General features: G+C 36.1%; 1 protein-coding gene and 1 long non-coding RNA gene across 2 annotated transcripts; both read left to right on the top strand.

The window, feature by feature from the left end:
* The first annotated feature begins 396 nt into the window (after positions 1-396).
* On the top strand, positions 397-4,516 carry LOC139137796 (endothelin-converting enzyme 2-like). Its single transcript, XM_070706067.1, has 5 exons — positions 397-411; positions 2,553-2,618; positions 2,952-3,068; positions 3,837-3,926; positions 4,283-4,516. The coding sequence occupies exons 1-5, from the start codon at positions 397-399 to the stop codon at positions 4,514-4,516; spliced, it is 522 nt and encodes a 173-aa protein (XP_070562168.1).
* Positions 4,517-10,285: 5,769 nt separating this feature from the next.
* LOC139136106 (uncharacterized) lies at positions 10,286-12,219 on the top strand. The gene is made up of 3 exons (XR_011553104.1): positions 10,286-10,502; positions 11,764-11,862; positions 12,153-12,219. It is a non-coding gene; the product is annotated as an uncharacterized lncRNA (long non-coding RNA).
* Positions 12,220-12,522: the final 303 nt, after the last annotated feature.

The following is a 12,522-nucleotide window of genomic DNA, read 5'->3' on the forward strand; positions in this document are numbered from 1 at the left end:
ACGTAATTTTCATTAAGCATCAACTCCTCTTTTCAATCATATTACATTTGACAACAGTAACGGACATATCGCCACCAACACAAATATTCTGTATCAAATTTTAACACCACTTAGAATATTATGTCCCAACCATATAAATGAGAAATTAGCTATGAATACTTGTAGTTCTGTCTGAAGATATACTGTTTTTGTGGCGTCTGCAAGTTAGATAAAGTATAAATGACATTGTCAATTGTACTGTGAAAGGTCTGCGTGCTATCGCTATGTTTACAGACGTTACAACCCCTAAGCAACCTAAAATTTGTAAACCCAACTTCTGTCGTCGAACTTTTTAAGTTGCTGTGAACCAACAGATCTGTCAAGTGTGTGTTACGATGACATACTATGATTGTCGGGATGGAGATTGCCTTGGTAGGTTGTTTTGACTTTTGTAGAACACGGACGTTATTTGACATTAACTTTAAGGTTAGGGTACCATGAATTAAAAGTTGTAACTAGGGGAATACCTTGTTTGTGTCCTGTATCTTTTTGAATTAATTGGAACACTTGGGTTTTAGGGATACATTTCGCGCTATGGATTTGATCGGATACTAGGTTACCCCGATTTACTAGGTAGGTATGAAATTCTGAAAGTCGTTGGTCTCTCCTTTCCTGAGCAGTTTCTGCAGATCCTGAAGGCTCGGCTATGGAATATTGATTTATATTTTATAGATTTTGTTTTCGATAATCTCTAGCTTTACATCAAGGAAAAGGAAGGCCTGAATCGTTTCCATGGGGAATTTTAGTGTCATGAAGAGTGCTTATAATGTTTAACAAGATGTGCACTGAAAATGTTTACATGTTTCATTATATATATCAGTTGTGTGTAAATTTTAACATTTGCCACATGTTTGCAACTTCATTGAAAGTGTTAGGATCAAGATCATGAACAACATTCACAACAGATTAATTCAAAAGGCCATTAAGTATACAAATATGTAATTAGGTGAAATAAAAATACTGAATTTCTTTTACTGTTGTCATTATACCACCAATTTATATATAAATTATAATGGCGTTCGGTCAAGTCCTTCAAGCCATACATGCCAAACTGTGAAAGCTCGATAGATATGGTAATTTAAATAAGCTGACAAGATATGCTAAATGACTGGTATATTGTTTTAACCTAGTATCATCAATGTACATAGCAAGTCACGCGAACTTTGATCGAGTAAATCCAGGTATATATCCCTAATTAGGAAAGATCGTTAAATAACAAATTAGGAAATGGCTGAAGTAAAAATGCTCAATGACTTTCAATAATGTTGTATCACAGTATCTTCAATATACAGAGCAAGTTTCGTCAAGTTTGGTAAAGTCAATCAAGATATAAATCGTTAATTAGGATAGGTCATTAATTATGCACACTAGGAATTGGTTGAAGTGTAAATGCTTAATATATAGTATCTTCCATGTATATGGCAAGTTTAGTCAACTTGGTCGAGTCAATCAAGAACTATCGCTAATAGGAAAGCTCATTAAATATGCAAATTAGGAATTTGCCGCTTTATTGCAAATTTAATCTATGTACTAGATTGGATTTTAGTCGTTTTTGAGATATCAGGCCAACCGACAGGCAAACATACAGGCAGACTGACATACATACTACATACAGACAGACAATCAGACAGACAGGCAGACAGACGTCGCTGCGATATTAGCTAACGTGTGTGAACACGAGAGCTAAAAATGACACTATGCTCTCGATATGGGGAGTCCAGATACTGAAAGTATCTCTCTATGTTTTCCAGAAGGTACCGGTTACTTCCAATTCTGCTATGAAAATCTTGGCATATGTAGGATATACATTTAGGCCAGTCGTGGCGCAAAAAAATTATAAACAGTGTTTGCCATTGTTGTGAAGTATAAGATCGAGGAAATGTATTCTGTTGTTGGGGGTTTTATGCTTTTATGATATATATATATATATATATATATATATATATATATATATATATATATATATATATATATTATATATATATATATATATATATATATATATATATATAATATCAAAACATTACTTCAAGTACAAAGTAATGGTATCTGTTACTTAAGTTTCATGTATCCTGCAATCATTAGACAGATGAAGTGAAAGTAATACTAGCTAAACTAATATTACTTTCACTTCATCTGAGCCTGAATGTGTATATTAATTACTTTACATTCGACACCTCTCATCCGCTGCATTGTTGGATTATTGGCATTACACATTATCCTGATATTGAATTTATGGCGCAAAATGCTACAAAGGGAATTTTTCTTGACTTGAAAGCTGATGTGTTCTGACTGTGCTGTATCACGAATATAGCACTTTGCTTTCTATATCTATGGGGATAATCTCATTCAAAGATGTTAAAATCGATGCTGTTTACATTCGTAAACGTTTGGATGAGTTTACAAAGTTTTGGAAAATGCATTACGTAAAAGATGCATCTATTATGTCTGGCTCTTTCGACCTAACGGCATATCGCGTCATAATTTCATGCAATTCGATTTTTCGCTTTCAGCTCGATCAGCCAGGCCTTGCTCTTCCCAGTATGTATTATTATTTGGAAGATGGTGGCGACAACAAGGTGAGATTGCACATTGGCTCTTCAGTTTTTCCACATCTTTATCGTAGTTTATCTGCAAGTATGATGAGAGAAGTCCTCACATGGATTGTACTCACAGTTGGTTCCCTAAGTCTAATATGCCATGCAAATCAAGCGAAATGCATATCTCTATCTTTTCAAATTCAAGTCCGTCTATTGGTTGCTGTCTTCCTCGAAAACATCGACAATGTTCGGACGTTACGATTTCAGGTTTCAGTTTATTTTTGCAACAGTTTTACAGTGTCAGAAAATATAATTTGTAGAATTAATGAGTAAAGACTGTCTCAAGAATACATTCGGTTAATTTCCCTGCAGTCTCTGCAAGCGTATCTGGAGTACATGACGACTATAGCTACGATGTTGGGTGCAGACCCTGATGTTGCAGCTGAAGACTTCAATGATCTGATAGAGTTTGAGATCAAACTTGCTAATGTGAGTTTATAGTCCATAGGATTTGCAACACTACATCACCAGCTAGCTGCTCAGACTTTTTCTTCTTTGCCTTTCCTTATGATTTGTCTCTGTCCGTCGGTCAGTGAGTCAGTGAGTTAGGCAGTCTGTCTGTCTGTCTGTTTGTATGTATGTATGTATGTCTGTGTAAGTGTTTGTTTTGGTGCCCACTGTCACATTTCTTCTTCTGTTTTATCTGTTAGCCACAAACCTACTCTTTTATGAAAAAGCAAGTTTGTTCTTCAACTTCTTTCTATATGTTGCAGTTTCCTTCAGTCGGCCTTTATTAGTATGTATGTATGTATGTATGTATGTATGTATGTATGTATGTATGTATGTATGTATGTATGTATGTATGTATGTATGCATGCATGCATGCATGCATGCATGCATGCATGCATGCATGCATGTATGTATGTATGTATGTATGTATGTATGTATGTATGTATGTATGTATGTATGTATGTATGTGTGTGTATGTATGTATGTATATGTATGTATGTATGTATGTATGTATGTATGTATGTATGTATGTATGTATGTATGTATGTGGGTGGTGGGCGGGCGGGTAGGTATGCAGGTAGATATGTAGGTAGACATATATGCATGCATGCATGCAGGGAGGGAAAGATGAAGGGATGGGTGGATTGATTTACGGATGCATAGATTTATGGACGGATGGATTGATGTTGATTGGTTTGTAGTTTTCCTCACCTTCTAAAACACACCTTGACTTAATTTTGTTGCCAGTTGACAAAAGCAGCAGATCAACGTCGAGACAACAGTAGTGCACTGAACAACAAGATGACTATCGCTGAACTCCAGTACAATGTGACAGGGGTAATGTATCCAATAGTAATTAGAGAAAGTCCCTTCAAAGAAAATATACGTACCCTCTATATGTTGCCAAAATAAGAAAGTGAATTTACTCATTAAGGAAATACGTCCATGTCAGTTTTAAAGGCTTCCCTTGTAAATGGAACTTTCCTTGACTTGAAATTAAGTTATTATTAAAGTTTATCAATATTATATAATTCAAAGTCATTTACTTCTGCTGAAAGTATCTCATGTTACACTAGGTTCCTGTTACTTATGCTAATAGCAGAAACGCACAAAGGTGCACAAATATGCAGCGGCATCAAAATGTTTGAGACTCCTCTTTAGAAAGACAAATGTCTGATATTGTCTTTTTTCAGTTTAATTGGCTGGATTTCTTCAGACAGTTAGGAGCAAGCTGGTCCAAAGATCTCCAGGACAGTGAAGAGATAGTTGTCCATGAACCACGATGCGTCAGGGAAATTACTGAAGTTGTTCAGAACACTTCACAGAGGTATCGTTTACCATTTATAAAAATCAGTGCTTTCGATACTAACACTCAGAACTATTTATTCAGTGATGACCGAGATGACTTGGTGCGTAGTTTAATGTGACGAAGTCGGCAATTTGCTGCAATTTTTAATGAATTTTTTTGATACGAGACTCTATGTTATTTGACATTTTAAAAGATACTGAATAAATTAGTGACGTCGACCATGCATATCTTCCATTCCGGTTTTAGGGAGCGTTCAGTCATTATTGCCGGGGGTTTGCCGGCAAATTTTTTCCTTCGCATCAGTCAAAATAAGTGAACCGCCCTACCCATTGCACCAAACGTTACCTGTAGACTACTAGTACCATGAAAAGTGAAATTATACTTTAAGGTGAAATTCAGATATCATACTAATTGTCCATATCTGAACTTTATTTCAAATACACTATTTGAATCAAGTACATTTGTATCACTTATCAAATACATATAAAAGCACAAATTAATTTAGTTTAGCATTGTAAAAAAATGATTCATAGTTTTCTCATAGACTCAAATGTATAATGAATTAACATTTCGGTGAAATTCCAAATCCAATTTCTTGCATACATATCAACCTTTAACTATCCTAGTCTAACTAAGTACTCTAAATGAATTATTAAACGTCTATAAATACACAGATTTAGATAGTTTTGCATTGGAAAAAATATTTATAGCTTCCTCATAGACTACCACGTATAGTGAATCAGCATTTCGATGAAATTCTAAAATCCAATTTCTTGCACACATATCCATTTGAAATCACCCTATCCTAATCAAGCACAATGATATTAATAATTGAGAGTACATAAATACACAGATTTACCTTTTTTGTTTTGGAAAGAAATTATTCATAATCTCCCATATAGAGTGAATCTACATTTCGGTGATATTCCAAAATCCAATTTCTGGCGAACAAATCCATTTGCTACCACCCTATCCTAATCATGTACATACATATTAATAATCTTGAGTACATAAATACACGGGTTTACGTATTTTTGTATTGGAAAAAATTATTCATAGTTTCCTCATAGACTCCAATGTATAGTGGATGAACTTTTCAGTGAAATTCCAAAATCAGATTTCTTGATAAAATTCAGCAGACTGCCTCTTAAGTAGGACGAACACCAGTAACTGAATGCTGCGTACGTTCGAGAAAGACCAAAAGTCAAAGCTACTACTGAGACTAGATGTCAGTCAGTCTCACCTCCATTGTCTGGTAATCTTGGTTGACTGTAAGTCACTACGTGCATACCAAAGCGTGAATGATTCCGGAAGAGTCGTGCTCATATTAAACTATATTCGCGGACATCGACCGTTGAAATTCTATCATATGCGCCTTAAAGATGGAAAAACACTATCTGGTTGCAAAGCTCCTAATCGACTGGCCCGGATGTCTGGTCAGTAATTATAGCGGCATGCCCCATGAATACTCCGTACGATACTCTTTTGATCCAGATACACTACTCCTGTACTAAGATTTTTGTATTTGCTCTAAAGCACGTCTAAATGAAACAAAGGTGAGATAAAGAACTTCGCCTAAGAAATGCGTTTCACTCCAGCCTTTATCTTTCAACCCGGCATCGTCCAAACCAAAATGTTCTGCAGTGCCAGTAGGGTGCATGTCTCAGGGAAGGTACAGTCTTGCGTTTTCAACCGTACGAACACAAAATTGTACAGATAATCACGACCGATTTCCTGTAATCGTAGTTTTTGTTTGTTTATCTGTAAGTCAGTAAAGAGTGCCATACGAGTGAACGGAAGACGAGGGCGACTGCTGCCGTCTCAAGTCACTGTCGTTGCGATGTACTCACTTTTTGTTCAAAAATGCAACTCAACTGATACAAATAATTACACGATCTTATGTGAAGAGAGGTAACTAACAATTCTGAGCAATATTGATCGACAATACCCTATGCGGTGTCACGATGGTGTCACCGACGCTACACCGTTCAGTCACACTTCTGTGTACAGTGTTTCGAAGTTTAACAAGTGATCATGCCGTGTTTGAAAAACACCAAGAGAATGGCAAGAAAATGTCCTAAATATCTTAAAAGTCGACGAAGATTTAGGTAAATCAAAATTAGCTCACGATAAACTGCAAAAATGTATTACGCTGCACTCACACACATCATTGGAGATTCCCTAAAAAGTTCTTAGATTGTTTCAAATGCCCCTAACAAACTCACAATGCGTCCAAATCCCCCTTCTTATTGCAATAATGTTGAAGTACCCTCTTAAAGGAAGGAAATTGAAAATGTGGCCGATATAGCGCTTCGTCCAAACATATCAAATCATTATAAATGGGAGTCTATTGAACAAACTTTTAACATTTTTCCCAGAAAAAAGAAGAAGCTATTTATCTACATTTATTTATGTCTGAAAATTCATGTAAATTTACGTTGCTTGAAGTGGCAGGTAAGAATTGCGTGCGTGAACAAATACATGATTTTCATAAATCATCTATAATGTTCATTCACGATACATGCTAGTCTTTAAGAAAACTATGAACATTTTTTCCAATATCAAACTAGCAATATGTGTATATTTATAGACGTCTGATAACTGATAGAAATGTACTTTGCTTTGGGTGATTACAAGTGCTAATGTGTACAAGAAATTTAATGTTGGAATTTCACTAAAAATGTTGACTCACTGTACAGGATATACGTAGTCTATGGACAAACCGTGAATATCTTTCCGAATATTAAACTTGTAATATTTACACATACATAGACCCTTGATACTTGATATTTTTTTACCTGATTAGATGGTTACACGTGTACTAGAAATGTGATTTCGGAACTTCGCCGTTGACTTACTATGTTATAGGAGTCTATAAATAATTGTCTTAAAATACGGTAATCTAACTTAATATGTACTTTTCCAATTGATACATATGTACTCGATTAAAAACAGACTAACAGATCTATGGTTTTATTTTTGTTCCACAGTCCATGTCACTCGATAGTTCAATCAAACTTACATGGAAATGGACTGTTTTGTTTCACTATTTTACAGTAGTTTAAGGTTAAGTACGACGAATTCGGATGCGCACGCGTTTTAGAACATTTCTGCGCCAATTTAACTCCGGGTTAACTCCGGGTTTAACTGGGTCATGTTGTAGTACACATATTTTACATCACCTTCCATTGTTACTTTGCGCTTTTAGCCAATGTTTTGACGTAATCACTTAGCAATAAACGTCACGTACGACCTTGTAATATTTTGACCTCTAGGAAGCTGATTTTTATTAAATGTGTACGAAAAAAAGTCTAGGTGATACTACATCATGCCGACATATTGCCTATATCAAGTCAGTGTCATGAATAAGCAAGACATTCCTGCAAATCACTAGGGAAATCTACTGCTTGTAATAATGAAATGTTGGAAAGAGGTCACTGTGTTTCTAAGAAGGTTCGCATGCTTGAATATATTAATACTACTGCGTGTGTTTATTTGGCGACTCACGAGCAATAAACATGATTTGAACTAATTTGGGATAATATATTGGATGGAGAAGTAATGTCGGGTTCAGATGCAAATTTACGCTCATCTACTACACGTGTATTAATGAGTAATTTGTAAAATTGCAACATTCACTTATAGGCACCTAGCGCTTTTGAGACATTTGAAAAATATGAAGATCTAATTGTCCAAAATCATTCCAACTTTTCCCCACACGGAAACTGGGCAATTTGGATTATTCATAGCTATCTTAATCCTACTGTTCGTAATGTTTATGTCGTAAACACATCTATCGCACACTTTTAACACCTTTCCCGGGTTCTTGAACCCGGTTGGTCAAAATTGGCTGTTCTGGCCTTTTTGATCACCCCTCTTAAAATGCTTGGATAGTTGACTTGGAAAACAATTAAAATTAAAAGTTTCATTAGCAATTAAGCCAAACACTGGAAAACACAGAAAACATGGCTCATTACGCGTTCTCAGTAGGTGAAAAAGTTGAGGCCCTCGATGACTGTTACTGGTGGACAAAGGGTGCAGTCAATAGCCAAACACACAAAATTAAACACAAACACCAATCGCCAAACACGCAAAATCAAGCACAAACACAGAGAACGAAAAAATAGTGTAGGTGATGTGTGCAGCCGCTTTCCCTTTATTACATTCCTAATCTTCATTGGAACTGAACACGAACTCCACGAATTCATTACACTAATCAACAAAATGCATCCCACTTTCAAATTTTCATATGAAAGTTCCTCACACGAAATAACATATCTTGACCTAGTCATTTACAAAGGTCAACGATACAACAAGGAAAACATACTAGACACCAGAAGACAACACAAAACCAACAGATACATTCCAGTTCCTACATAGAAAATCATGTCATCCAAAATCAACCTTCAAGGGCCTAATCAAAGGCGAAACATTAAGGTACATGAGGACATGTAACAATGAAGAAGACTTCAACAACAAAGTCAAAACATTTAATGAAAAGCTATTACTGCGAGAATATCCACAACAAAAAATGTCAAACATCAATGCGGAAACAAATTACGCTACACGAAGAACACATTTAAATCACAAACAAACGCACAACAACAACAACACAAATAAATTGATATTTGCTACCAAATATAGTCCACACATCAAAACAAAAGACATCAAACAAGCACTCCTGAAGAACTGGGAAGAAATAGAAAAAGACCAAACACTAAATAATTTATTCACAATGAAACCGATCATCGCTTACAAAAGAAATCCAAACATTGGCGACACACTCATAAATGCACAAGTACACAATCTTAGAGAAACGACCGAACAAAATGCAACACAACAAACGGACCCAAACATAAGTATTCTAGCCTCCTTGCTAGACGAACAAACACTGACAATAATTAAACCACGAACAGTGAAACATAAATCTAAGGAGAGCAATCTCCAAAGAAAAGCGACTGAGGAAGAAACCACACACTGGTTTCGAAACGTAGCGTCAAAGGATCACCCTGTCATTCGACAGCCAGATTACAGCTACGTCTCGCCATGGCTTATATCTACACCAATAGCCAAACACACAAAATCAAACACAAACACAGAGAACGAAAAAATAGTGTAGGTGATGTGTGCAGCCGCTTTCCCTTTATTACAATTCAGTTTAGGCTACCCTCGGCTTTTCCAGTAACCGCGAGTTATTGTAGTAATAGCCTGCGGTAACTTATGCACTCAAATACGATCACGGACGTACCACGCACGTACAAATACCACGATAGTAAGCTTACGATGTTGTGTGGGCCGCTGTGTGCATGTTTCATTCACAGCGTTACCGACGAACATATCACTGCACACGGGCACGAGCTTTAATAAGCGGCTTCAAATTGTCCCTTTCTAATGAACGTTAGTGTTGTATTTGTAGTGACATGTGTGGAACCAACTAATTTGTCATGCTTTGTAAAGAGTAAGTGACATGTGTGGAACCAACAAATTTGTCCGCATGCTTTGTAAAGAGTAATTTTAATTCATAGCTCTTGTGTGTGGGTTGTCAACCTGATGTAATCGCAAATCCTCAGATTTCCATCTGATATAAGTATGTACGTAAACAAGAAAAGTGAACTCATGAATTTTAATAGACTAGGTGGCTATGACCATTTCAGCCAGATTGGTCACAGCCACCACGTCTAAGTCTGTGTGGGGGAAAAGTTGTCATGTTAGTTCCAATTGTGTTAATAGAAGGAATTATATCACAATGACTAAAGTGATCATTTTTATGCAGCTATGCAGCTGCGTGTGTCTAAGACAATCATTTGTAGTACACAAAATTGAAGTTTTCGTCATATTAATTTTTTTTATAAAAGGCGATTGTGTACTTTGCCGTTCACAGGACTATAGCTAATTACATCGTTTGGATCACCACAATTGGCAAGATTGGTAAGTTGAGTTCTAACTTCAGAGACATTGAACAGAAATACGGCGAAGTCGTCTACGGAACGGCTTCTGCGAGCGCCAGATGGAAGACATGTGTCGATGACGTGGAGCGCGTCATGGCTTTTGCTGTTGGACGTATGTTTGTCGACGTTTACTATGACGAGGAAAGCAAAATACGTGTAAGTTGTCTCCTTTGTCCATTGACATGTTTGAGTCAGTCACAATGTCTGATTATTTTATGAACGACCTGAAAAAGTACGTTATGGCAGAGCGTTTAACTCAAGATCAGAGTCTGTGCATTCCTGCATATCGGTTTGTGGATGAAAGTTCGTTATGATGAGGTTTGTTATGGCATTTCATGTACCTAGAGACCGATGAACTCACTAAGTGGTGAAATTTGCGAAATCTGTTCAGATAATCTTAGCAGCATTGCGTTGACTCAAAGAGCTAGTACTTTACTAGTAATGTTGATCTTATATTAAAAACAGAGTAAGATTATCTGCGGTGTTGCACTGCTATTGTTCTACATTACAAGATGCTCACCTAATTCCAGCCATCTTGTTCCACTACCCAACAATGGTTCAAGATGTTACCTTGTGTAATGGTCAGTTTGCTACTCGTCTTTAGGACCTGATATTTTACTGACTTGGATGATAATGTTTATTTGACCTGCTTTGATATCATACGCTGATTATACTGATTAAGGGTTAAGAATAAATTGCGTGACGTCATGCAAAGCAATCATGGTATTTGGGCATGCATATTAGAGGTGTGAAAAATAGTTGGCAAGACCCATTATTTACAAGTACCCGCTGCAAATTTTACATATGGACTGTGGTTGGACTGACCAACTTGATATTCACCACTATAAAAATGGATATTAGTTTGAGCACTTGAAAAGTGTTATCGGAGATAATCGTCATAATTTGATGGCACGATGTGTTAATGTCCTTTCTGTTGCATACGTCTTGTGTGCGTCTTGTAATTTCCTCCATATTCAATTACATGTCTGAGGAGTACAGTTGCAATTAGTTTTAGGCATAAATCGTCTTTGTTATCACAGCACGACTGTGCTTTTCTACTTCCTGTGATACTTACCTTTCCACATTTTGATAAGTCGTACTAAATACATGAAATGGCAATATTTAAAAAGGAAATTGGTGCCAGATCGACAGAATTGTGAATAATTTTACACTTAGCATTTTAACTTCTCTTTACTTTTAATAAATAATTCTATTGAACATCCTCAACTCCTATTTTTTCACAATGTCCTCTGAGTCAACACCAATCAATTGAATGCTATCGACGGAAATAAATTTGCGAAAGACAGAAAAGATTCGGAATGTTAGATTTTTTATCTTCAAAATAGTTAATATTCAGGAACCGGTGTTACAATTATGTCAGCAACTAATGACAAATATTTTAATTTTATTCTGAAAGACGAATAAAATGATCGACTTCATCCAAGAAGCATTTCTTGAACTTGTCGACGAATCAGAATGGATGGACGCACCAACCAAAGCAGTCACCAAGGAGAAGGTAAGGGTAAACGGACAAGATACAGTGATAGAAAAACAGAAGGTATGAAGCAGGGATAGGTTGATATTGACTGTTGATTGTAATGTGTAGAGTCTGGTGACCCTAACTCAAATGGCATATCTGGTCATACGTACACGAAAAGTGCGCTAAATGAGAAGTTTTATTGTTGAGTATTATATTATGACAGAATCAGTGATGATTGTGACAATGGTTATAACTGCGCAGTACACATTTTAGTGAAATAGAAATTGTCGTGATTTGTATGTATCCAATCTCCGTTTGACCTCCAGGCCGAAGCTATGAATCGTCAAATTGGTTATCCAGACTGGATTAAGGACGATGAGAAATTGACGGAGTACTATAAAAATGTGAGTAAAAATTTATTTACAAAGCTACGTCTTGGTTACTTTGCAAAATGGACGGTCATTGCAATATTGCAATGCTGTAACAGTTGTAGAAATCCTTCGATTTTCAGCTGTACCTGCAAACGATAGCCACATCCATACACATAATCTAAAGTATACATATGCAAAGATATATAGAGACATACATACATACATACATACATACATACATACATACATACATACATACATACATACATACATACATACATACATACATACATACATACATACATACATACATACATACATACAG

This window comes from Ptychodera flava, chromosome 7, assembly GCF_041260155.1.
Source record: "Ptychodera flava strain L36383 chromosome 7, AS_Pfla_20210202, whole genome shotgun sequence".
Taxonomy (NCBI): Eukaryota; Metazoa; Hemichordata; class Enteropneusta; family Ptychoderidae; genus Ptychodera; species Ptychodera flava.

Excerpts from the sequence above, each read along its gene's own strand:
- LOC139137796 (XM_070706067.1), top strand. Across the intron at positions 2,619-2,951 it reads AAGATGGTGGCGACAACAAG|TCTCTGCAAGCGTATCTGGA; the intron begins GTGAGATTGCAC and ends ATTTCCCTGCAG. Across the intron at positions 3,927-4,282 it reads TCCAGTACAATGTGACAGGG|TTTAATTGGCTGGATTTCTT; the intron begins GTAATGTATCCA and ends GTCTTTTTTCAG.